Here is a 27,728-nt window from a genome sequence, read left to right as displayed (position 1 = left end):
CAGAGCAATGCAGGTAAGATGCTATCGGAAAGTCAGCTTAATCAACTTGCACCTGCACATACAGTGCCTTGCGAAAGTATTCGGCCCCCTTGAACTTTGCGACCTTTTGCCACATTTCAGGCTTCAAACATAAAGATATAAAACTGTATTTTTTTGTGAAGAATCAACAACAAGTGGGACACAATCATGAAGTGGAACGACATTTATTGGATATTTCAAACTTTTTTAACAAATCAAAAACTGAAAAATTGGGCGTGCATTCTGGAACTTGCAGTCAAAAAGCGTAATTCAATACAAACCAATACAATTACATATGTAAATAACTGTAAAGAAATATCTTTAGATACAGCTCCATAAATTAACTTAAACATTAACTCTGTAACACATTAAAGTTACAACACTGTGAGTCTGTATGTTCGTTTGCGCGTGTGTGTTTGTTTGCGTGTGTGTGTGTGTGTGTGCGTGTGTGCGTGCGCGCGCGTGTGTGTGTGTGTGTGTCTGTCTGCAACATGGCTGACGAGAGGAAATGCCAGTGACCAGCATAACTCAATAAGAACAGAGCACTGGACTGAGATGATGACTGTCACGAGATGGAGGACACAAGTGCCCACTGCTCCAAACAGATTCAATTAGGGCACATTGTGCGGACGACCATCTCGGATGAATCCCTAATGACACCCTATTCCCTACATAGTGCACTACTTTTGACCAAAGCCCTATAAACCCCGTCAAAATTATTTTACTAAATAGGGAATAGGGTGCCATTTGGGACACTTTCCAGGAGATGACAATGATCCTGAACCTTATCAATACAGATCAGATGATGTAACCCACATGCCAAGGGGTTCCCCGCAGACCCTATTGGCAGACAGATTCTATTAGATAATTCAAGCCTTTGTAAAGTTTTACCACAAAGAGAGTGAGGTAGTGAAAAGTTCTTTGAAGTACATTTTTGTTTGTCTCCTTGTCTTTGATCAAAGGGAATTCTTTCAGCTAATGTCATTCTAAGTACTTCCCTTGATATATAACAACATTGATGAGGGGAAACAACCCACTGGGTACAGACGTCAGTTGAACTTCTAGTTTTGATTTACATTTGGTTGAGTTGTCAATTGGATTGAGGTTCAAAGTTGGGTGAAAAAAGAGGAAATTCCCTTACATGGATGACTTTTATTAATGAAACATTTGGAGTGCTGTGGCCGCCTACCTACCCTATTGTCTGTGGACATTTTCTATTTTCTCAGGACTGTGAGCCCACCACTAGTCCCATAACAGACTACCATGACAGACAGTAGGTGGGTTAGTAATTGTAATAGTGTCTTTCTCACCAGCTGATGAGTCCAGCGACGACGGCGGACCAGGTGACACAGCAGGAGTTGGGCCTCTTGCTCTCCTCCTCCTCGTCTTTCCGACAGCAGCACAGACAGCTCAGGTAGATAGCCAGACAGAGCAGATTCAGGCCCAGGCCCGCAGCCGCCACACAGCCCAGGAAGATTAACGACTATTGGGAGAGATGGAGAGAGAGCAAGAGAGACGGGGGGGGGGGGGGGGGGGTGATAGAGGATAGAGATAGAAAAAGAGAGTGTATATATATATATATATATATATATGAGAGAGAGAGAGAGAGAGAGAGAGAGAGAGAGAGAGAGAGAGAGTTAAATAACTGGATATCAATGTCAATGTCAAAAACAGAACACACAGTAGAAGGTATCCTCAACCTCGGGACTCACTCTGCATGGCAACTCATTCACTACAGCAATTTTAGATGTAATTTCTTTGAGCATTTGTTCAGTTTGCATACTGATGCATAGGTACATCAAACACACAGCATCAGCATTGACACTCATCACTCTCTGATCCTTTGAGGATCCAGATAAAGATTGAATGAAGCTTGAGTGATGACAGTCAGAGAACACAGATACACAAAGAATTTGAACAAACCCAATTTTGATAAACTCCCATATCTATTGGGTGAAATACCACAGTGTGCCATCACAGCAGCAAGATTTGTGAAAAGGGCAACCAGTTAAGAACAAACACCATTGTAAATACAACCCATATTTATGTTTATTTTTTTCCCTTTTGTACTTTAACTATTTGCACATAATATGACATTTGTAATGTATTTATTCTTGTGGAACTTTTGTGAGTATAATATTTACTGTCCATTTGTATTGTTTATTTCCCTTTTCTTTATTATCTAGTTCACTTGCTCTGGCAATGTTAACATATGTTTCCCATGCCAATAAAGCCATTAAATTGGATTGAAATGTAATTGAATGAGGAGAGCAAAGTATTCTGCATAAATGGCACATCATTTGAATGTGTGATTTATGCATGTGTGTGGATAAGAGCCAGAGGACGAGAAATGTAGTCATGAACCTGTGAGAGGAGATGAGAGGAGAGGAGATGAGAGGAGTGGAGAGGTGGGGAGAGGAAATGAGAAGAGATGAGAGAAGTGGAGAGGAGAGGAGAGGAGAGGAGAGGAGAGGAGATGAGAGGAAGGGAAAGGAGATGAGAGGAGGTGAGAAGAGGGGAGAGGAGGGGAGAGAGGATAAGAGAGGAGGGGAGAGGAGATGAGAGGTGGGGAGAGGAGATGAGGGGAGAGGTGAGTAGAAAGGAGGGGAGAGGAGGGGAGAGGTGAGTAGAGAGGAGAAGAGAGGAGGGGAGAGAAGGGGAGAGGAGGGTAGAGGAGATGAGAGGAGGGGAAAGGTGAGTAGAGAGGAGAAGAGAGTAGGAGAGAGAAGAGAGGAGGGGAGAGGTGAAGAGAGCAGGGGAGAGGAGGGGAGAGGAGATGAAAGGAGGGGGGAGTAGATGAGGAGAGGAGATGAGAGGAGGGGAGAGGTGAGTAGAGAGGAGGGGATGGAAGGGGAGAGGAGAGAAGAGGAGGGGAGAGGTGAGTAGAGAGGAGAAGAGAGGAGGGGAGAGGAGAAGAGAGGAGGGGAGAAGTGAGTAGAGAGGAGAAGAGAGCAGGGGAGAGGAGCGGAGAGGAGATGAGAGGCGGGGAGAGGAGATGAGAGGAGGGGAGAGGTGTGTGGAGAGGAGGAGAGAGGTGTGTAGAGGAGGGGAGAGGTGAGTAGAGAGGAGAAGAGAGGAGGGGAGGGGAGAGGAGAGGAGGAGGGGAGAGGTGAGTAGAGAGGAGAAAAGAGGAGAGGTGTGTAGAGAGGAGGGGAGAGGAGATGAGAGGAGGGGAGGAGCAGAGAGGTGAGGTGAGAAGAGAGGAGAAGAGAGGAGGGGAGAGGAGGGGAGAGGAAGGGAGAGTAGAGAGGAAAAGAGAGGAGATGAGAGGAGGGGAGAGGTGAGTAGAGAGGAGAAGAGGATCCCTTCTTCCTTCAGTTTCATCTGGGGAGCAGGTGCTTTCTCATACCCCTCTCTTATTCTTTCCCCATCCCTCCTCACTCCCTCACACCATCCCTCCCTCCTCCAGAGAGAGGTGAAGGGGATGGGACAAGAATAGCTACCCAGACAGCAACTTAAGACAGCAATAGTATTATTTGTTGTTACCTATTATTATGCCTCTTTCTCTGTCTCACCCTTTTTGTCAATCTTACATTTGTCTATCTGTCTGTCCGTATGGCTGTATGTCTGCCAGCCTGCCTGCCTGCCTGTATGTCTGTTTGCCTTTCTGCTTGTCTTCCTGTCTGTCCATAGCCATCTGTCTGTTTACGTGCTGTGATGATGTCACCTGTTCTGTAATACTATTGAGGGCATTATAGTTAGAGCTGTTCTGAATGTAAGCTCATAACCATAATACCTCAATGCGTTCAGTATGCATACATACCAGGCTAGTTATCTTAATTCCTCACGCCTCTTTGCATCCTGATTAATCCCCATTATGCCCCGTCTTCCTAATCCTCCAACCTCACCTCCATCTGTTGAGGAGTGAGGGAGGGATGCCTGATGCCTCATGTCCCATTTTCATGGCTACATGCCTCTCCTGCAGAGAGGGGGAGGTAAGGGGAGAAAGGGCTCATCTGGTGAAATCAATACCCAGCTATAAAACATAGGCTGTATTCCAAATGGCACCCCATTCTGCATGTAGTCCACTATTTTTGATCAGAGCCCTGTAGTCCACTATATAGGGGTACCATTTGGGATGCTACCATAGAGGAAGTGTCCAGAGGGGGCCAGTTCAATCAAAAGACCATAAGACCCTCATCACCATCCCCCCTTTTCTTACCCTTCTGTCATACTGCCCACCCATCCCCTGTAGAACAGGGATGGGCAACTTTTGATGGGGGTGGGGACCACAAAATCTGAACTCTTCATGAGGGGCCGCAGATGCCCATCCCTACCGTAGAACATGTTTGATGATAGAGGTGTGAGCATGTGTGTAGAGAGAAACAGTCTGTTCGCTGTAGCACAGATGTTTATTGGTGTCTCTGTGTGTGTGTGGTCAAAAAAAGGCACCCACTTAGCTTAAATGGGTTAAAAGGTGCTCTTGGTAAAACAAATCAAAGCGGACCCTGGTTAGGTTAAGGGGTGGGGGTTGGATGGGGGTGATGACCCTGAGTGCGGGAGTGACTTGGAGGTGGAGGGTTAACCACCCTGGAGTGAGAAGTACTCAAAAGGGGGATGAGAGAAGATGGAGGGGGTCCTACAGTGCATTTTAGGTGAGGATATTAGATGAGATGGGGGCTACAGGGGGGCTGTTGGGGTGAGATTATGGGGAGGGGTCGGAATGAAACCACTTGGCTGGGAGATGGGAGTTGGGAAGGGGCAAATGAGCTCCACTAACCTTCCCCCCGCCCCCCTTCACATCGCCATGGCAACGGCCAGGTTTGGTGGTTGCCCTTGGTCTCTGTCGAGGGAGCACTGAGGATGAGTGAAAAGGGGAATTATCACTCCCAGCCTATTTGAATTAAGCAGCATGTGACAGGCAGCCCTGCTGAAGCTACACACACTGCATCTTGTGATTCCTCTTGAGCAAACAGGGAGGTACGGAGGTAAGGAATGAATAGGCCTATGTGGTGGATGACAGAAAAGAAAAATGCAGAGAGAGAGAATATGGAATGTGGTGAGGATAGGGCTAAGAGCTATAAGGCATTCAATTAATAAACTAGGATATTATGAAGAGTTGGAGAGTTGATTCAGTGTCTGCACTCACGGTTTTAACAAAATCACTCCCCACTCTCTCTCTGTCTCCCTTTCTCCTGTCATTTCTCTCATGTAAAAGAGTGGGGGTGGAAAAATACATACATTTTTTTAAATTATAATGGGATCAACTGTATTCTGCACTGAGGCAAGTCAGTGAGCTGGGAAATACACACACACACACACTGCATATGTTTTACTATCCCTGTAGGGACCTAAATTCAAAATCCTATTTTCCCTAACCCCTAACCCTAAACCTCACTCTAAACCTAACACACACACACACACACACTGAGAGAAGAGACCATCACTAACCTCCACAGAGGCATCCGAGTAAAATGTAATTTTATAGTAGATAGCTTGATCATTCTCCCTGAAGACACAATTTATCACTCTCAGGCCAGAGACACACACCATTATTCATACAGAATATTTTAGACTGATGCAATCATTTTACTCCAATGTGCTACGTTTCATCCATCATTTGTACCTTGTTTTACTACAGAAATAAACGCAGAGGTGAGCATCGGTGGGTTTGCTTTGCAGAGCTCAGAGCTGCCCCAGTTTCTACTGGGCTTGGACTAAGCAGGCAACACCCTCCTTCCTCCACTCACCCACCACCACCACATCCCCACTTTTTGTTTCTACCTCATCCCTTGATGGGGGGAGGGGGGGACTTGGAGGCAGTGATGGAGGAGAGGAAGATAGGAAGATGTAGCTCAGCAGAAATTAATTCCCAGGGAGAGAGGGAAGGAAGGGAGGAGAGGGGGTGGAGGAGGGAGTAAAACATAATATTGGATGATGAGTATAGAAAAACAACATGGTGTGTGGAGAGATGAGAAAGAGAGAATGGGGTAGAGGAGAAAGATAGCGGAAGAGAGATGGGGGCGGGGGGGGGGGGGGGGGCAGGAGTCGGCCATGATAAGGACATGGGAGAACAAAAGAGGTGCTTCAGCCACAGCAACGACTAGCCTAACTAACTAATAGCCGATTGCAGTTTCTCAGCATCGTGACCGACAATTTGGATAATGCAGTCTGGTTTCGTCCATTCATTCCTGTCAGGTTAACTGACTTGACGTCGAGAGTAGTCTTGCTATAAGTACCACTCCCAGTCCCAGCTGAGACAGACAGACAGCCTTTTCAGCCGTCTATCACACCTTCTTGAATAGCCTCAACCATTTACAGGCTGAGGCTGGACGGGAACAGGTTGTAGCTTACAAGCACTGGTTCTCACACTGCTGCACCAAGGGAGCATGGGACTGTTGGGACAAAAGAGGCAGCATCATGTGCTGCCAAAAGGCAGGGAAAATAAATCTCCAAGGAGGCAACGAGGGAGTGGTTTACATTACAACCACAGAGTTTTTAAACTCAGATGTGCAAAATTGCGAGACTTCCGGGAACAGATCAAGTAGACCAGCCCAGGGTTTGGGGTTTGAGAAGTCAAATCAAATCAAACCTTGTCACATGCGCCGAATACAACAAGTGTACACTTTACCGTGAAATGCTTACTTACAAGCCCTTAACCAACAGTGCAGTTCAAGAAGAAGAAAATATTTACCAAGTAGACTAAAATAAAAAGTAATAATACAAAGTAACACAATAAGAATAACGAGGCTATATACAGGGGGCACCGGTACCGAGTCAGTGTGCAGGGGTACAGGCTAGTTGAGGTAATCTGTACACGTAGGTCGGGGCGAAGCGACCATGCACAGGCAACAAACAAACAGCGAGTAGCAACAGTGTACAAAAGGGAGGGGGGTGGGTCACTGTAAATTGTCCAGTGGTGTCACGACAGATTTCCTCCTCTTCCTCTGAAGAGGAGGTGTAGCAAGGATCGGACCAATATGCGGCGTGGTAAGTGTCCATGGTATTTAATAAGAAAACTCAACATGAACACAAATAGAAAATAACAAAGTGAACTGGCACCGAAACAGTCCCATGTGGCACAGACACAGGAAACAATCACCCACAAAATACCCAAAGAACATGGCTGCCTAAATACGGTTCCCAATCAGAGACAACGATAAACACCTGCCTCTAATTGAGAACCAATCTAGGCAACCATAGACTTACATAAACACCTAGACTAGATAACACCCCATAAACATACAAAACCCCTAGACCAGTCAAAACACATAAATCCCCCATGTCACACCCTGACCTAACCAAAATAATAAAGAAAACAAAGATAACTAAGGCCAGGGCGTGACAGGTGGCAATTTTATGAATTGTTCAGCAGTCTTATGGCTTGGGGGTAGAAGCTGTTTTGGTCCTAGACTTGACGCTCCGGTACTGCTTGCCGTGCGGTAGCAGAGAAAACAGTTCATAACTTGGGTGACTGGAGTCTCTGACAATTTTATGGGCTTTCCTATTATATTATATAGATCCTGGATGGCAGGAAGCCTGGCCCCAGCGATGTACCGGGCCCGCACTACCCTCCGCAGCGCCCCACGGTCAGATACCGAGCAGTTGCCACACCAGGCGGCGATGCAACCGGTCAGGATGCTCTCGATGGTGCAGCCGCAGTTCCTCTTGAGGATCTGGGGAGCCATGCCAAATCCCTACAGTCTCCTGAGGGGGAAAAGGTTTTGTCGTGCCCTCTTCACGGCTGTCTTGGTATATTTGGACGATGATATTTTGTTGGTGATGTGGACACCAAGGAACTTAAAACTCTCGACTCGCTCCACTACAGCCCCGTCGATGTTAATGGGGGACTGTTCGGCCCGCCTTTTCCTGTAGTCCACTATCAACTCCTTAGTCTTGCTCACATTGAGGGAGATGTTGTTGTCCTGGCACCACACTGCCAGGTCTCTAACCTCCTCCCTATAGGCTGTCTCATCGTTGTCGGTCATCAGGCCTACCAAATTTTGCCTACATTTGGTGTATAATTTTAATGCAATAAATGCTTAATTCTGCAGGAGTAATTATTAAGGCTATAGCCCTATTCGCACGGGACGAGTATTACAAGAGAAGGGTTATCTATTTATTACCCCAGAATGTCCGTTACGCCAGAGGTGCAATATTTTTTGTTGATGCTTTTGGCGATGTTCAATTCATTTGCACAAAACGTATAAACAAAAGCATTCACTGTGAAAGCTGATACATGTAGGCCCTTCATCTATAGGCTATGGGCAGCAAGCACTTCATTACATTTATCAAATAAGTTATTGTTTTCTTGCTCAAACCGCGAGCAACACCTGTGAGAGGTCTTTGGAGTTTGCCAAAAAACTGTAGGCTATTCTGGTTAGTCAATGTCCAGATTTCAGTTTCCATTTAACCCATCTAAACAGTAGGCTACAGTTCCCTTGACATGCCATAGGCCTATTTGAAGTCCAGTCTCGTGACTGTAAAATATGTATAGAGCCTCACAATCTTTTACTACCGCTTGAAGTGATAAAAAGCTCAATGCTTGAAGCACAGCTAAGAGTGCTGTTTGAATGAATGCTTACGAGCCTGCTGCCTCCTACCATCGCTCATCAAATATCAAATTATAGACTTAATTATAACATAATAACACACAGAAATAACAGCCTTTGGTCATTGATTTGGTCGAATCCGGAAACGATCATTTCGAAAACAGAACGTTTATTCTTTCAGTGAAATACGGAACCGTTCCGTATTTTATCTAACTGGTGGCATCCCTAAGTCTAAATATTGCTGTTACATTGTACAACCTTCAATGTTATGTCATAATTATGTACAATTCTGGCAAATTTTGATTGTTTTTTATAAGATAAGTTTAATGCTAGCTAGGAACTTACCTTGGCTTCTTGCTACCCTCGTGTAACAGGTAGTCAGCCTGCCATGCAGGCTCCTCGTGGAGTGCAAAGTAAGGCAGGTGGTTAGAGCGTTGGTCTAGTAACCGGAAGGTTGCAAAAACGAATCCCCGAGCTGACAAGGTAAAAATCTGTCATTCTGCCCCTGAACAGGGCAGTTAACCCACCGTTCCTAGGCCGTCATTGAAAATAAGAATGTGTTCTTAACTGACTTGCTTAGTTAAATAAAGGTGTAAAAAATAATTGGCCAAATCGGTGTCCAAAAATACCGATTTCCGATTGTTATGAAAACTTGAAATCGGCCCTTCCGGTTAATCGGTTGACCTTTACTTGAAACCGTCCACCCCGCATCACTAACCTACACACACTGCCTTGAGAACTTGCTCTGGGAGTTTGGATACAGTTGAGGCAGTAAAGACAGAATAATTACAAGGCAGGTGAGGGGCAACACCCCCTCTCTAAATGCCAATGAAGCAGTCTGCCCCAGTGTCTTCCTTAATTCTCCCAGTCTCTGACTGTTCCACTCTGACACGTGGAGGGTGTTTCCAGAAGAGTGCACTCAGCTGGGCCTGCCTATCAGGGCTCTACAGTGCGACCATTTTAGGGGGAAGGGGAAAGAGGGATATGTTGTCAGTTGTACAACTGAATGCCTTCAACTGAAATGTGTCTTCCGCATTTAACCCAACCCTTCTGAATCAGAGAGGTGTGGGGGGGCTGACATAATCAATATGCAAGTCTTCAGCACCCAGGGAACAGTGGGTTAACTCCCTTTCTCAGGCACAGAATGACAGATTTTTACCTTGTCAGCTCAGGGATTTGATCTAAGCAACCTTTCAGTTACTGGCCCAACGGTCTAACCCGTAGGCTACGTGCTGCACACTGGTGTTACTAAAGTAAAATTCCAGGTCGCGCAGCAAAATAAGGAGTATAAGGATTTATTACCTCAAATATATTTTAATTTTAATTGTGCTCCTAAATTTGTTTGTGTGCGCCTACTTTGTTCAATTTAGGCGGAGATGTGCATAGAGCCCTGCCCATGTACAGCTAGGACACCATACAGTCCCTGCAGAGCAGAGCAGAGGACAGGGAGAGGAGGGCAGGGAAGAGGAAAGCTGGAGAAGTGGAAAGCGGAGGAGTCATGGGTTATGGATGAGACGGGAAAAGGGGGATGGGAAAGTTCTTCTGTCTCCTCCTCTACAATTCTGCATCACTACTACAACCCAATACTAAAGGCCTCTGAGAATCTGTCATGCTAGCCTGCACTGTGCTATTCAACACAGGCCATCTCTGGGGGCAAATGAGGTGGTGTGTGAGGGTGTGCGTGTGTCTGTGGTTGTGTGGGCGCATCCGCACAAGCGTGTGTGAGGAGAATAACTTCAGTATTGTCACCAACCTTAGGCAACCCACTGGGTACAGATGTCAATTCAATGTCTATTCCATTTCATTAAAATGACATGGAAACCACATGGATTCAACCAATGTGGGCCCAGTGGGTATATTCTTAGTTAGTAAAGCAAGAGTTAATTTGACCATCCCAGCAGAGTCAGGTAGGTATCTCCACCAGGGCAACATTTAAGGAGGAAACTAACAAGACCGATCGTCAGTCTACTGTTCATTCGCGTGGTTCGTTATTATAGGGACCACCCGGCGTTGGCGACAGCCGCTGTCATTTTCTCCCGTTTCTACACGTAGAATCAGTTTGCAATTACGGTCGAGACTCTATTCAGACGTGCTAAGTACTCTCCCCCAGCAGACGCTCAACAATCCTAGCGATCTGTTCATGCCTTTATGCTGTGTACAATCAAGGTTGGAGTATTTACCCATTCCCTTAACCCTCCTCCCAGACCCTGAACCTCAACCCTCACCCCAGGGGCCTTGGAGAGGTCAGTGTGTGATACTCCTACCACACAACAAAGAGGAGACCCATCCCCCATCCATCGCAGACCCCCACACAGCCACCCCTGTCCAACCCGGTTACTATAGCAGGCATCCACTATGTTCTGCTGGAGGGAATTTCACTGGCCTGCTGCATGAATACACTTGTCCTGTCGTCCTAGTTCACAAAACATTGGTGGAGCCATGCTTGGCAAACAAACACTCTCTCACACACACCTTATAAGGCCTTGATAACAAAAGAACAACCGTGTTTGTGCTTTGTTATAAAATGCATAGACAGTAAGAAAATGAGAAATACCAATACACACAAGGGAGTCTGTAAAAGGATCCCATTGCTGGTCGCATTCACTTTGCTTTGGTCAAAGGCCTGTTTATGGACATTAGACAAGAATAAACCTTGATGCCTACATTACATAATACAGTATAGTGACTTGTCTTGTAAGATCAGTACCAGGGGTGGACAGAAGGACAGACAGCCCATGTGAACACAACAACAGTACATTTGCAGTCCCAGCTCCATAGATGGCAATAAGGAGCGATGCTAATCAACAGAACCCTATCTGGATGGAGACAGATTGAGGTTAATGACCTTCTGCTGGGCCAGAGGGGGCCTGCTTGCCTGTGGCACTGTTTGTGTGTGTGTGTGTGTGTGTGTGTGTGTGTGTGTGTGTGTGTGTGTGTGTGTGTGTGTGTGTGTGTGTGTGTGTGTGTGTGTGTGTGTGTGTGTGTGTATGTGACCACCGCTCACAACGGATTACGTATGAGGCATAGGATGAGGATGACTACATGGAATAGACATCTCAACTAGTCAACACAGGAGCTAAGTAGTCTAAAGTGAATCACTGTGAGCTATGACAATTAGGTTACACACTGCTGTTTGGGGGAGAGACAGGGGGGAGAGAGAGTAAAGGAGGGAAATGGGGGAGGAGATGAGGAGAGGAGGGAGAGAACAAGAGAGAGAGAGAGAGAGAGAGAGAGAGAGAGAGAGAAAGAAAGAAAGAAAGGGAGAGAGAGGAGGAGAGAAAACGAGACAGCAAATCTGCAAAGCCGTAAGCCGTGTGAAAAGATCGATATGCTTGCGGATAAAGCCATAAAATATCCATCAAATGAGAAGGGTCTTGGTTTTCCATTACAACTGGACTAACAGTGTTTGTTCATTTTGTAACCGCATTACACATATGGCAAGTGGACTTGTGGGAAGTTATTTTCCTGATCTAAAAATGTATTTAATTTAACGATCCTATCATCCATCTGCGGACCCTTATAGCTAACCTAGCCACAGTTTGAAACCTCAGGGAGAGACAGAGCCCACAGAAACAAGTAACATTAACAATCTAAACTCATACCCAGAGGCAGAATCCACTTTATCGACAGCGAAACAAACAAACAAACAAACAGACAGACAAGCCAACAAAAGTAACTTGAGAGAATACAATGGTCATACTTAAGACAAACCATGCTTAGACCTAAACTGCCAGGCCAAAACTAGCAGCGGTCAGTTTCTCTTTTTCCCATGAGGATAGACAGGTCAAATGTAGTTCCACAACAGTAGAGCCATAGTTTTAAACCCTGACCACTGTCCCATTTCCCGGCCCAACCCCGTCACACGAGCCAGAGAAAATCTCAGCAATTGAGTGAAAATGTTTCAAATGACATAATCACAAGTCAAAGGACAAAAGCTTAGCTCAGTGTAGACTTTAATAAACATAAAGACATCAAATGAAAGGACTTTCAGTGCATTCCGAAAGTATTCACACCCCTTGACTTTTTACACCTTTTGTTACGTTACAGCCTTATTCTAAAATGTATTAAATATATTTTTTTTAACTCATCAATCTACACAAAATACCCATAATGACAAAGCAAAAACAGGTTTCTAGATCTTTTTGAAAACGTATTTAAAAAAAACCTGAAATATCATATTTACACAAGTATTCAGCCCCTTTACTCAGTACTTTGTTGAAGCACCGTTGGCAGGGATTACAGCCTCTAGTCTTCTTGGCTATGACGCTACAAGCTTGGCACATCTGTACTTAGGGAGCTTCTCCAATTCTTATCTGCAGATCCTCTCAAGCTCTGTCAGGTGGGATGGGGAGCATCGCTGCACAGCCATTTTCAGGTCTCTCCAGAGATGTTCGATCGGGTTAACTCAAGGACATTTAGAGACTTGTCCCGAAGCCACTCCTGCATTGTCTTGGCTGTGTGCTTAGGGTCATTGTCCTGTTGGAAGGTGAACCATTGCCCCAGTCTGAGGTCCTGAGCACTCTGGAGCGGGTTTTTATCAAGGATCTCTCTGTACTTTTCTCTGTTCATCTTTGCCTCGATCCTGACTAGTCTCCCAGTCCCTGCCTCTGAAAAACATACCCACAGTATGATGCTGCCACCACCATGCTTCACCGTAGGGATGGTGCCAGATTCATGTGATGAATGGCAATAAGGAAAAAATAGTTCACTCTTGATTTCATCAAAGCAGAGAATCTTGTTTCTCATGGTATGAGGCTACTTTAGCTGCCTTTTGGCAAACTCCAAGCGGGCTGTCATGTGTCTTATACTGAGGAGTGGCTTCCGTCTGGCCACTCTATCATAAAGGCCTGATTGGTGGAGTGCTGCAAAGATGGTTGTCCTGCTGGAAGGTTCTCCCATCTCTACAGAGGAACTCTGTGGCTCTGTCAGAGTGACCATCGGGTTCTTGGTCACCTTCCTGACCAAGGCCTTGCTCAGTTTAACATAACAAAATGTGGAAAAAGGTAAGGGGTCTGAATACTTTCCAAATGCACTGTAGATATTCAATGTCATCTCTACATTGGATGGGAAAGAAGGAGAAACACCCCACATGCTTTTTCCTCATAACTCCAGCCACGAGAATACTCATGTCCCATATCGTAGGACGTCTGCTGTTGAATCAACACCATGTTGTTTATTTCAATGGCTCACACACAATGGTTCTTTCATCTATATAAGATGGGGGGAGAGGCAGAGATGAGAGAACCACTGATAAACAGATGAAGGAGGTAGCAAAGGAGGGAGGAAGGAAGGAGGAATGAAGACAACAGAAAGGAGGAGGTCTGGAGGAAGGGATTGTTTGTAGGCACTGAAGCGGAACATTATTCCCAAGGAGTCTCTGTAGGCAAAGCCATAAGGCAGAAAGATCGGTGTATGTGTGTGTGCACTAGTAGTGTGTAAGTACATAACTGAACGTCTGTTCATTCGGCCTATATCACTCCACGCAGCCATGGCACACTTATAGAACGTGTGAGCGGCCTCTTAAAGTGCTTTTTATAGAAACACGTGTTTGTGGCGTACAATTGAGATTGGACGGCTAGACGTGGTTGGCAGACATCTTTTGTCCCGATGCAAACAATTCTTCTTTCAGCCTGGCTGTCAGGTGCGTGAATGAGGACCCAAAAGCGAATTAACAAACAGAGTTTCTTTAATGATGAACACACGTGGGCTCAGATGGACAGGTAGATTCCGACAGGACAGGACAAGGTTGCAGCAAACACGATGATAGTCTGGTTCAGGCATGAGACACACAAACAAGAATCCGACAAAGACAGGAGCAGAAACAGAGAGAGATATAGGGACCTAATCAGAGGGAAAAAGGGAACAGGTGGGAAAAGGGGTGAATGAGGTAGTCAGAGAAGACAAGGAACAGCTGGGGGAAAGAGGGACAGAAACGGTAACCTAGTACGACCAGCAGAGGGAGACAGGGTGAAAGGAAAGGACAGAAAGACACAACATGACAATACATGACACTGGCTGGCTATCTGAGAATCTACACCAAGCCCCGGTGTCAAATTAAACCAAGTTCTCTACAATTAGGATATATGGAAGTGGTTATAGAAAACAGTCAGCACACATATTCTAGCCTGGTTAAACCAGATTAGAGGCTGTGGTCATTCCACATGTATTGTAGCCTGGTTAAACCAGATTAGAGGCTGCGGTCATTCCACATGTATTCTAACCTGGTTAAACCAGATTAGAGGCTGCGGTCATTCCACATGTATTCTAGCCTGGTTAAACCAGATTAGAGGCTGCGGTCATTCCACATGTATTGTAGCCTGGTTAAACCAGATTAGAGGCTGCGGTCATTCCACATGTATTCTAGCCTGGTTAAACCAGATTAGAGGCTGTGTTAATTCCATTACTCTGGAATCCGCATAAAGAAAATACCGTAAAACTTAAATTAAACATAAGAGTCTCAAATAGCCGATTGTCACTTTCATTAGCCGGACAACGGCACACATTTCAGAAAATTAACACCTGTTTCAAATAAACGCTGGGTCTAAATGAATTGTTTACAAGGTTTAATGTTGGATTTGTTACATTACTTAATTCAGTAATGACTCCGTTTTTATAGCCAGTAAAACCGTAGACTGGTCATCAGACTGTTACTTAACCATCACTAGCACATAGACTTTAAATCACTGGGCACATTAATAATGGAACACTAGTCACTTTAATAACGTTTACATATTTTGCATTACTCATCTCATGTGTACAGTGGGGCAAAAAAGTATTTAGTCAGCCACCAATTGTGCAAGTTCTCCCACTTAAAAAGATGAGAGAGGCCTGTAATTTTCATCATAGGTACACTTCAACTATATTTATACATTCTTAATTCCATTCCTTTACTTAGATTTGTGTGTATTGTTGTGAAATTGTTAGATATTACTTGTTAGATATTACTGCACTGTTGGAGCTAGAAACACAAGCATTTCGCTACACCCGCAATAACATCTGCTGAACACGTGTATGTGACCAATGAATTGGATTTGATTTTGATTTGATTTATTTTAGACGACTTTTGTTGGACACACACCAGAGGCAGCCCCATTCCTTGTCTCCTTCCCCCTTTTCAGATTGCGAACATACCGGTTCCAAATCTTTTTCCATGTTTCTTTCATGTCAGTATCGATGTTCAAATTTCGTGATATCCGTGGTATCTCCCTTCAGCTGTTTTCTTTTGCGTGCTTCTCTGAATACAACCGCTTCGAAGGGTTGTAAAAGTTCTCGTACAGTATGGCTCACCAGTTTGGACAGACGCTCCTCAAAACTGGACAGAGACATAGACATAATTGTTATTGGCAAATCTCGAAATAAAAGCACAAAAAGGGAAGCTTGCAAGCAGTAGAAACTAAGTAGCAGAACTTCTTCTTCTTCGATGGGGTTTAACGGCGGTTGGCATCCAATGTTAATGGTGCATTACCGCCACCAGCTGGACTGGATATTGAATAAGAAACAAAAAAAACATTGCGGGAAAGGGGGAAAATTACATCATACAAACAAAAACATGTCAACTAAGAAAATCCATCCCACTTCTTCAATCAAAGTCCACTCCAAAATACATCCATCCCTACACAGGCTCAGGGGCCTGTGATGGCGGTACATTCACCGACAGGATTTCTTGCACGGCCTCGGCGGTGAAATCACGAAGACCCAAAAAACGTTCAGCGGCATTCACAATGACTCACATTTTCTTAGACTTCTTCTCCGATTGTGTACAGTTTATGACGATTGCAATAAAAAATACAAAGTCCACATTTTTTACATTTAGCATTCCACTGTCCCTCAATTGATGAAAACCCTTCACTAGTCATGGTGGCTCTACTACTGTTGTTTCTTCTCCGCCACTCGTTCCTTCCAATCTCCTCACCGCCTCCAGATAGGAGACACGCTGGACACTCCTAACCCCTGCCACCTCATTCTCCTTCACCCTAACAGGGCACTCCAGGAATTCAGACGCATGTTCACCTCCATAGCGGCGTTTCACTTAATCTGGCATACGATACTCTTCCCACTTGACACATGACCAAATCTTTTACGTGTATGACACTGAAGGGGCTTGTGCACAAAAGCTCTTACAGGGTATCTCATGAATCCTAACTTTTTATGAGAAGGGAGAGACTCTTCATCAAAGAACAGTAACAAACGAGTCTAGCAGTTTCCACCACAGCTTTACTTTTCTTGTATCCCTTTGTCTTTGCCACTGAAACCCACTCATTCTCACTTTCTGTACTGTTAGCTTCATCCACCTCAGTTTCCTCTTCCATCCAATCGTGTTTCTCGCCCTAGCGAAGAAGCAGAACGTCCATCTCTTACGTATTCTGTGTAGACCTCTTAATACACAGCGTGCTTTGTAATGGTTCCTTTTTGCATTTACATGAACATTTAGTTCATTTAGCAGTAGCTCTCATCACACTGTAGTGCCATCGGACTTTGGATCCCAATGTAGGGTAAAAGGGGGCCACAAAATTGTGAACAGCTATAAAGAAACGTATTTCAAATACATGTCACAGAGATGCTGCCCATCTATGGCTATAGGTCACTCTGATCTACAGTGGGCCATCGACCGAGAGCAGGCCTGTATGGCAGGAGGAGGGGTTTTGAGGTGAACTGAGTGGAGTTGAAAAGCCAGTGAGTGTCTGATCCTCTCCTAGTCATCCCTGGGTTATTAACAATGTTGGATAAGGTTGAAACCAACATGTTGAAACCAACAGGTGACTAATGTTTCCATTTGAACATGGGATATTTTTGCATAATGACCACCATGTACAGTCTGTAGTAGTACTACTGTGGGCCATGCCCTGTGCCATCTGCGCGCCTCTCTAACCGGCTGTGCATAAAACAACCACGTAGTGAGAGTCCAATCGAGCTAAATGATAACTTGAGATGGCCCATATTGAGTAGGGCTGGGAATGGCTAGAGACCTCATGATATTATCACGATACTTAGGTGCCAATAGGATTTTACTGTCTGGTGTGAGTCCTCCCATCTAATATTAAATACATCAAAAACAAAAGACATGGTGATGACTTTGGAAGGAACACTACCATGCACACACCATCACTGCTAAAAGGTGAGCCTGTTGAAATAGTGGAGGAGTACAAATACCTTGGGCTAGTTATTGACAACAAACTGTCCTGGGAACAATGTACTGACCCTATATTTAAGAAAGGCCAACAGAGACTGTATTTTCTACAGAAACTGAACTTTTTTTTAAGGTTGATCTAACCACCATGGTTCTCTTTTATAAATCGTTCATTGAGAGCATTCTGTCCTACTGCTTGACCTGCTGGTTTGGGAATATCAAGGTTGCACAGAAAAATAGGTTGGGCAAGATAGTCAGGACTATCGTTGGGCAGCAACAGCAAGGGCTGTCATCTCTCTACCTGGGCAGAGCCCTTCATAAGGTGAATAAAACAGTGGTTGACTCTTCCCATCCACTCCACCCTGAATTCCAGCTCCTCCCCTCTGGACCTACATACAGACTACCTAAGGTTAAAAAAAAAATAACATGCAATTCTGCAACTTAACAAATGTTGGACTAATTGCACTTAGCACTTGCACTCTGAAACTGCCCTTACCCTGTCTATTTGTTTGTAAATATCCTTTGCTCTTTATTTGACATTTTTAGATGTTATATGTTTTATGGCTGCTGCAAGAGGATTCGCCTCTGAGGACATTAAAGCTTTCTGAATCTGAATATGGATATGTATTGCGTATCTTACGATTCTATATGTATTGCGATTCTATATGTTATTTTATTGCGATTCTATATGTTATTTTATTGCGATTTGATGTTCCAAATATATTGCTCACTATACAGTATGTCTGCTCCAGAGAGACAAGAGCGAGCATAAGCCAACTAGTTTTCATCAGTCATGGAAATAAAAGTGCTGAAAATGAATTGGCTCCCCTATTTCAAAAGAACATGGAAAACAAGCTATGAAGGAAAAATACTGGTGTTTTGGTGCAGATACAGCAACCTAGGGCAAAAATAATATTGCGATATTGTCAACTGTATATTTTAATATTGAGTCAGTGGGACAAATCTTTGGATAGTCTAATCTACATACAGTAGTGTTGGCCACCTGACAGGATATGACATCAAAGTCAACTAGCAGGAAGGAAGAACCCCAATGTGGCCAGCCCTGCAGGGTCCTGGTGTGTTTGTGCGTGCCCTGTACCACAGCTGCCCAACCCTGGCCTGTGTTATCACAGTCTCCCAAGAGGTTCTCAACAGTACAACTCCTAAAGAACCTCTCCATGGGCTGGTAGGTTACGACTCAAATGTCACGTCATAGGGCTTGGGTCAAAATTTGTATACTATATAGGGAATAGGGTGCCATTTGGGATGCAGATATAAACATACAGCTGTAGGTTTATACAGCTGACTCAACGTTTTGCCTATGAGATGAAGCCTAAGTCTTTCCATACAGTACATTAGCAGCTATTTAGCACCAATGACATGATTTATTTACGAGTTAGGCCGATTACCTGTTGTTTCTGACCATTTGCCAAAAGACTAAGATACTCAACAAATAAATGACGTAACGGTGGTAACAACTTGCTTGCCTTGCCTCAGTTGTGGGCCTCTAGTGAAGACTCTGATCCAATTGAATTGCATAATACAAACATAAACCACACCACATCCCTATTCCCTCTCATGAACAGCTTTGGGTCACAGAGCAGAGAAGGAAGTGGATGAATCATATGGATAGGGACCCTTTGACCTATCCACTCCTCTGTAATGAGACATTTCTTCCTCTCTGACGAACACACACAGACAGACACACACACACACACACACACACACACACACACACACACACACACACACACACACACACACACACACACTGAGGCTGGCAGTGCGATATGAGGAGAAATAGGGCGCTGACCTATTTTTGTGAGAACTCTTTTTGGGCTGTGTCCTCCTTTCTTGTTCTGGTGAGTGAGATGAGGAAAAGTACAGATCTTACTGCAGGGAACGCAATGCATGCTGAGGCCAAAATGACTAACACGTGACTAAAGACATAGACAAATGAATTGTAGCTATCTAAAATTCATTGGCTTCTACACAGACATCCAACAAAAGTCCAAAGACACATACCAAACAGAAGACATGATGCTAAAACATTAAAACATTATTTTTGTCCGAAGAGCATTAGGCTAAATTAGCATTGAGGAACATTCTGCAGTTCATTAATTTCTCAGGTCAGGTGATTCACATGATCAGCAGTGTTCTTTCTGTCCAATGGAGGGTGAGAATCAACAGGCCAGGCATACTTGAGAATCAGCAATCCTTTCTATAATACACACACATACTAAACCCAACAGAAAGAAAGCAGCCCTTACTAAGACCGTGACCCTTGAATTCCACTTCATTCTTCTGTGGACCACAGCCAACCAGCCAACCGGAGGAATTCACAAACATTGGCTCTGCTCAAACTGGCCAATTACAGCTCATTCTGACATGCAGTCTGAGCCATGCATGGGGAGCCACTCAATAACCTCCCTCTACAGACTGACTGTGTGGAGAGATCGATGACAGCAATATCTGCTCAAACTGAGTAGAGAGAATTGGATACCGTCTTGTTTCCTAATTTGAATTCTTTATCGTCTAACACTAAGCTTTCTACATTGAATAGGCTAAAAGTTTGTTCGGTCACCATAGCACTGTCTGTAGAAAGGAATCATATCCTCAACCAACCAGCAGTTCTACTGTATTCAATACAGTACAATACAGTACAGAGAGGCCTGTACGTGGATACATTTAGACACATTATTGACTTACTCCGGCTTTTGGTGCCAGATAGAGTAGCGCATAGCCGGTTCCACAATGCATTGGTGGGCGAGTAGGCTGATTGGAGTCAATTCTCTTTCAATATGGTCACTGACCTGCCATTAAGGGATAATAAAGAGGGACTAGGGATCTTCAGTGTCCATCAGTTCCACTGATTATCACCAATAATAGCATGGTCAAAGCAGCTGTAGTGATCAATAATCACCGTGAGAGCCATAACTTATGGAATGTTATGGTCTGACTACTGTGTCAATTTATTGCCTTCAAATTGCAGCATTAATGCAAGAAGCCTAGTACAGGGACAGATTGAGAAAGCAGCGTGTGACCAGCTAGTATACTGTCTGTGTGTCTATACGTGTGTGTATGTTCGCGCGTGTGTGGAAGGCTAGTGTAGCGTAGTGCTCTAAAGTTCCACCCCTCGCTATGGGCTATCAGGCTGCATGGTGGTGGTTGATCGTCGTACCAGCAGGATTCAGTGGTCTCCCATGGAGATCCTTCATCCTCTCTCCTCCCACCCCTAACAGCCCAGACTTTCCCCTCTCCCCACGCTGTCACAGCTAATGGAAACAGACAGCTACAGAGACCAGCACACTCTCCCCCCCTCTCGCTCTCACTCATACCACAGTCAGTTCGGAGCGCTGAGTAGGGGTTTCTCTCCCTATCCCCATCTCTCTCCCCCTCTCTCTCTCTTTATCTCTCTCTCATACCACAGCCATTTCCTTCCTAGTGTTAAGTGCTCTGTGGATTCACTGACAGTGTGAGGGTGGGAGTTGGAAGAGAAGGGTTGGTGGGCCTATCTGGTCTCAGGAGAAATTAATAGGGATAAATGTATACTACATGAACAAAAGTATGTGGACACCTGCTTATCAAACATCTCATTCCAAAATCATGGGCATTAATATGGAGTTGGTCCAAGCTTTGCTACTATAACAGCCTCCACTCTTCTGTGAAGGCTTTCAACTAGATGTTGGAACATTTCTGCAGGGACTTGCTTCCATTCAGCCACAAGAGCATTTGTCAGGTCGGGCACAGATGTTGGGCTATTAGGCCTGGCTCGCAATCGCCGTTCCAATTCATCCCAAAGGTGTTTGATGGGGTTGAGGTCAGGACTCTGTGTAGGCCAGTCAAGTTCTAACACACCGATCTCGACAAGCCATTTCTGTATGGACCTCGCTTTGTGCACAGGGACATTCTGAAACAGGAAAGGGCCTTCCCCAAACTGTTGCCACAAAGTTGGAAGCACAGAATTGTCCAGAATGTCATTGTATGCTATAGCGTTAAGATTTCCCTTCACTAAGGGGCTGAGCACGAACCATGAAAAACAGCCCCGTACCATTATTCCTCCTCCACCAAACTTTACAGATGGCACTATGCATTGGGGCAGGTAGCGTTCTTCCGGCATCTGCCAAACCCAGATTCGTCCGTCGGACTGCCAGATGGTGAGGGGTGATTAATCTCTCCAGAGAACACATTCCTACTGCTCCAGAGTGTCACGTTCTGACCTTAGTTATTTTGTTATATGTCTTTGTTTTAGAATGGTCAGGGCGTGAGTTGGGTGGGTTGTCTATGTTAGTTTTTCTATGATTTGCTATTTCTGTGTTTGTCCTGGTATGGTTCTCAATCAGAGGCAGCTGTCAATCGTTGTCCCTGATTGAGAACCATATTTAGGTAGCCTGCTTTCTGTTGTGTTTCGTGGGTGATTATTTTCTGTCTTTGTGTATGTTACCAGACAGGACTGTTTCGTTGTTTCATTTATTCACGTTGTTATTTTGTACTTGTCAGTGTTCTATTGAAAGTAAGCAATATGAACACGTACCACGCTGCGCATTGGTCCTCCGATCCTTCCTGCTACTCCTCCTCAGAAGAGGAAGAGGAAAACCCTTACACAGAGTCCAAAACGGCGAGTTTTACACCACTACAGCTGACGCTTGGCATTGCACATGGTGATCTTAGGCTTGTGTGCGGCTAATCGGCCATGGAAACCCATTTCATGAAGCTCCCGACGGACGTTGCTTCCAGAGGCAGTTTGGAACTCGGTAGGGAGTGTCTCAACACTCAGCTGTCCTGATCTGTGAGCTTGTGTGGCCTACCACTTTGTGGCTGAGCTGTTGTTCCTCCTAGACGTTTCCACTTAACAATAACAGGGCCAGCTCTAGCAGGGCAAAACAATTTACGAACTGACTTGTTGGATTGGTGGCATCTTATGACAGTGCTACGTTGAAAGTCACTGAGCTCTTCAGTAAGGTCAGTCTACTGCCAATGTTTGTCTATTTTTTTCCTCATCAATCTACACACAATACCCCATAATGACGAAGTGAAAGTTTAATTTTTTATTTTTCTAAATCTATTACAAATGAAAAACAGAAATACTTTATTTACATAAGTATTCAGACCCTTTGCTATGAGACTCGAAATTGAACTCAGGTGCATCCTGTTTCCTTTGATCAGCCTTGAGATGTTTCTACAACTTGATTGGAGTCCAAAGATCGTACTTTTTGGAGAAATGTCCTCTGGTCTGATGAAACAAAAAAAGAAGTGTTTGGCCATAATAACATTATGTTTGGAGGAAAAAGGGGGAGGCTTGCAAGCCGAAGGACACCATCCTAACCGTGAAGCACGAGGGTGGCAGCATCATGTTGTGGGGGTGCTTCGCTGCAGGTGGGACTGGTGCACTTCACAAAATAGATGGCATCATGAGGAACGAAAATTACGTGGATGTATTGAAGCAACATCTCAAGACATCAAGCTTGGTTGCAAATGGGTCTTCCAAATGGACAATGACCCCAAGCATATTTCCAAAGTTGTGGCAAAATGGCTTAAGGACAACAAAGTCAAGGTATTGGAATGGCCATCACAAAACTCTGACCTCAATCCGATAGAGAATGTGCGAGCAAGGAGGCCGACAAACCTGACTCAGTTACACCAGCTCTGTCAGGAGGAATGGGCCAAAATTCCCCCAACTTATTGTGGGAAGCTTGTGGAAGGCTACCCGAAACGTTTGACCCAAGTTAAACAATTTTCGGCAATGCTACCAAATAAACTCAGCAAAAAAATAAACGTCCCTTTTTCAGGACCCTGTCTTTCAAAGATAATTAGTAAAAATGCAAATAACTTCAAAGATCTTCATTGTAAAGGGTTTAAACACTGTTTCCCATGCTTGTTCAATGAACCATAAACAATTAATGAACATGCACCTGTGGAACAGTCATTAAAACACTAACAGCTTACAGACGGTAGGCAATTAAGGTCACAGTTTGGAAAACTTAGGACACTAAGGAGGCCTTTCTACTGACTCCGAAAAATACCAAAAGAAAGATGCCCAGGGTCCCTGCTCATCTGCGTGAACATGCCTTAGGCAGGCTGCAAGGAGGCCTGATGACAGCAGATGTGGCCAGGACAATAAATGTCAATGTCCGTACTGTGAGACGCCTAAGTCACCTATGGGCACAAACCCACCGTCGCTGGACCAGACAGGACTGGCAAAAAGTGCTCTTCTCTGGCGAGTTGCGGTTTTGTCTCAGCAGGGGTGATGGTCAGATTCGCATTTATCGTCGAAGGAATAAGCTTTACACTGAGGCCTGTACTCTGGAGCGGGATAGATTTGGAGGTGGAGGGTCCGTCATGGTCTGGGGCGGTGTGTCATTGCAGGCAATCTCAATGCTGTGCGTTACAGGGAAGACATCCTCCTTCCTCATGTGGCACCCTTCCTGCAGGCTCATCCTGACATGACCCTCCAGCATGATAATGCCACCAGCCATACTGCTCGTTCTGTGCGTGATTTCCTGCAAGACAGGTATGTCAGTGTTCTGCCATGGCCAGCAAAGAACCCAAATCTCAATCCCATTGAGCACGTCTTGGACCTGTTGGATCGGAGGGTGAGGGCTAGGGCCATTTCCCCCAGAAATGTCCGGGAACTTGCAGTTGCCTTGGTGGAAGATTAGGGTAACATCTCACAGCAAGAACTGGCAAATCTGGTGCAGTCCATGAGAAGGAGATGCACTGCAGTACTTAATGCAGCTGGTGGCCACACTAGATACTGACTGTTACTTTTGATTTTGACCCCCACTTTGTTCAGGGACACATTATTACATTTCTGTTAGTCACATGTCTGTGGAACTTGTTCAATTTATGTCTCAGTTGTTGAATCTTGTTATGTTCATACAAATATTTACACATGTTAAGTTTGCTGAAAATAAACACAGTTGACAGTGAGAGGACGTTTCTTTTTTTGCTGAGTTGACTAATTGAGTGTATGTAAACTTCTAACCCACTGGGAATGTGATGATAGAAATAAAAGCTGAAATAAATTATTCTCTCTACTATTATTCTGACATGTCACATTCTTAAAATAAAGTGGTGATCCTAACTGACCTAAAACAGGGAATTTTGAAAAACAGAGTTGGAATGTAATTGGCTAAGGTGTAGGTAAACTTCTGATTTCAACTGTGGGTATTTTAGCAGACGACCTTATCCAAAGCAACTTACAGTAGTGAGTGTATACGATTCCATATTTGTTCATACTGGTGCCCGGTAGGAATCAAACCCACAACCCTGACATTGCAAATGCTACGCGCTACCAACTGAGCCACACTGGACCTACATAGCTCCTCTCCCACTTTCTCTCCCCATCTCTCTATTCCCTCTCTGCTCGTTCACTATCCCTTTCTCTCTTCCTAACGCTTTCCCATTAAACTTGTTCACCCCCACAGCAAAGGTTCCACAATAACGACTTAATTACAACCAGCAGACATAGAGTGAGTGTCTCACTATAGCTGCTTTGAAAAAGTACTGCATGGTGTCTGCCCCTATTTTAGACTGTCTACTCTACACTGACTCTACACTATAGAAAATAACAGAATCCTTGAAATAAACCCAGTCTTTGTGGAAAGTAACAGCTGAAACATTACTCATCCCAAGGCTTGATTAGCCATTTAGAGGTTTGAGGAAACAATGTGCACGGTCTCTGTAGTTCAACCCAAGCCAAAAGCTAAACAGATTTCTGCTATTGTAAAAACTACAAGCATATACTGAGTCTGATGTTCACACAGGATTACTTTCATTAAGTAGTGCCCTATATAAGGAATAGTAGAGTGGCATTTGGGATTAAGCCATAGAAACATGCTGGGGGTTCCCAAATTTTTCAGCAAGATACTTAAGCAATAAGGCCCGAGGGGGTGTGGTATATGCCCAATTTACCACGGCTAAGGGCTGTTCCTTACCACGACACAACACGGAGTGCCTGGACACAGCTCTTAGCCCTGGTATATTGGCCATATATAAAAAAAACAGAGTTGCCTTATTACTATAATAAACTGGTTACCAATGTAATTAGAGCAGTTAAAATAAATGTTTTGTCATATTTGGTCTGATATACCACTGCTGTCAGCCAATCAGCATTCAGGGCTCATTCCACCCAGTTTATAATGGACATTTGAGAATAGTCAGCTGAGAGATATAGAGTAGCCCAGAAATGACATTATATTATTTGTAATAACACAGATTAAATGTAATGTTCCAAATAAACATTGCATTGCAGACTGTCCTATAGGCCTATTAAACTTCTGCTGTTGGCAGAAATGATCAAATTCAGCAATTGGTTAATTTGATCATCCTGATGGAAGGGGATCTTTTTGGGGTTTAGACCATATCCAATAACACACCACATATATTTATTTAAACCCTTGTTTTGACCAGAGCTCTATGGGTCCTGGTGAAAAGTAGTGCACTAATAAATAAGGTTCCATTTGGGATACAGTTTATGAGACCCGGCGTCGGTCAAATCTGAGTCTGCACAACTAACCTGCTGGTAGTTCTGATCCTGGGGGGTGAAGGTGTTATCGATGGGCTGGAAGTTCAGGTTGACATGAGGAAAATTGTGTAGCCAATAAGTCCACCAAGGTGCAATATAATCATCCCGTATCGAAGACATCCCGGCACTAGTTTTGTTATCCAAGATCTACAGTTCGTTTATTGTCTTTTGTAAACAGACAGCTCATCTGCTGTTGGAAGTATCCTCATCAGTTCCGTCTTCTGTAACAAAGCAATAATAAGCTATTATTATGGAAAAGCATGCTGGATAGTGTAGACCCGTTGAAACGCACAGTAGACAAAAAATGCAGAGAAGTCGTTAAAGGAAAGCATCCCAAGATTATCTGGGAAAAATACAATTAACACGTCGTTTCAGCCACGGCCATCCTGTCCGCTGGTCCAGTCTTTCACATTTGAGCGATCCCACCACAGAAAAGAAATGTCCCTATACGGGAGCGCGCATGAATAAGGGCACGGGACACGAGGCGAAGGCGCGCAGAACCTGCAGGGAGCATAGACATATCCCAGGAACCTGAATGGTAGTCTAAGGAAAATAAGTAGAATGGGAAAAACTATGGCATGGAAAGATGCAATTTATAGGCTAAAGATAGACATATTTTAATATGATGTTATTTTTTTCCTGAATGTCAAAGCAATGTATAAGCAACAAATCAAATCAAAGTTTATTGGTCATGTACACAGATTTGCAGATGTTAACTCAGGTGCAGCGAAATGCTTGTGCTTCTAGCTCCAAAAATGAATGCAGTAATACCTAGCACATTTTTTTTATTGCAAAAAACACACAGAATCCGCAAAAAAAAGATACATTAAGAAGTATCAGAATGAGTAATGTCAGAAACCAGAATATATATATATACACTGAGTGGACAAAACATTTGGAACAACTGCGCTTTCCATGACATAGACTGACCAGGTAAATCCAGGTGAAAGCGCTGATCTCTTATTGATGTCACCTGTTAAATCCATTTTAATCAGTGTAGATGAAGGGGAGGAGACAGGTTAACAAATAATTTTTAAGACTTGAGACATTGATTGTGTATGTGTGCCATTCAGAGGATGAATCTGCAACCCTTTCAGAGATGGCGTTCAGGAAGTATGCCAGGAGACTCCAGGACCCCCTTGACACAGCCCACACTTTCGCCAATGACCAGCTTATGAGCGCAGGTGTGAGGCAGAAAATAAACAATAATGTGCACACCTGGGGGAGGCACTCTGAGTCTGGTGAGCTGGTCTGGGTTTACAGCCCCCTGAGAAAGAAAGGTCGTTGGTAAAAGCTGGACAGTCACTGGGTGTGGTTCTGCAGGGACAAATGTCCTTGAGTGGCCCAGCCGGAGCCCAGACTTGACCCACATCAAAAATCTCTGGAGACCTGAAAATAGCTGTACAGCGACGCTCCCTATACAACCTGACAGAGCTTGAGGATCTGCAGAGAAGAATGGGAGAAACTCCCCAAATGCAGGTGTGCCAAACTTGTAGTGTCATATCCAAGAAGTCTTGAGACTGTAATCGCTGCCAAAGGTGCTTCAACAAAGTACTTAGTAAAG

General features: G+C 44.4%; 1 protein-coding gene across 3 annotated transcripts in view; it reads right to left on the bottom strand.

Annotated features, from left to right (window-relative positions):
* Positions 1–26,656, bottom strand: part of LOC149974317 (protein tweety homolog 2-like) — a 111,512-nt gene extending 84,856 nt beyond the window's left edge. For all 3 annotated transcript variants that reach the window (XM_090212050.1, XM_090212051.1, XM_090212052.1), the window contains exons 1-2: positions 26,156–26,656; positions 1,329–1,501 (exon numbers count right to left, since the gene is read on the bottom strand). In XM_090212050.1, the coding sequence (XP_090068176.1) occupies positions 1,329–1,501; positions 26,156–26,284 (302 nt within the window). In that variant the 5' untranslated portion in view covers positions 26,285–26,656. The remainder of the gene's footprint in view (positions 1–1,328; positions 1,502–26,155) is intronic.
* Positions 26,657–27,728: the final 1,072 nt, after the last annotated feature.

The sequence above is a fragment of the Oncorhynchus mykiss genome, chromosome 20 (genome assembly GCF_057628025.1).
Source record: "Oncorhynchus mykiss isolate SJ-2025 chromosome 20, ASM5762802v1, whole genome shotgun sequence".
Lineage (NCBI taxonomy): Eukaryota > Metazoa > Chordata > Actinopteri > Salmoniformes > Salmonidae > Oncorhynchus > Oncorhynchus mykiss.
The sequence above is the reverse complement of the archived record's forward strand: the minus strand, read 5'-3'. Positions and strand labels throughout refer to the sequence as shown.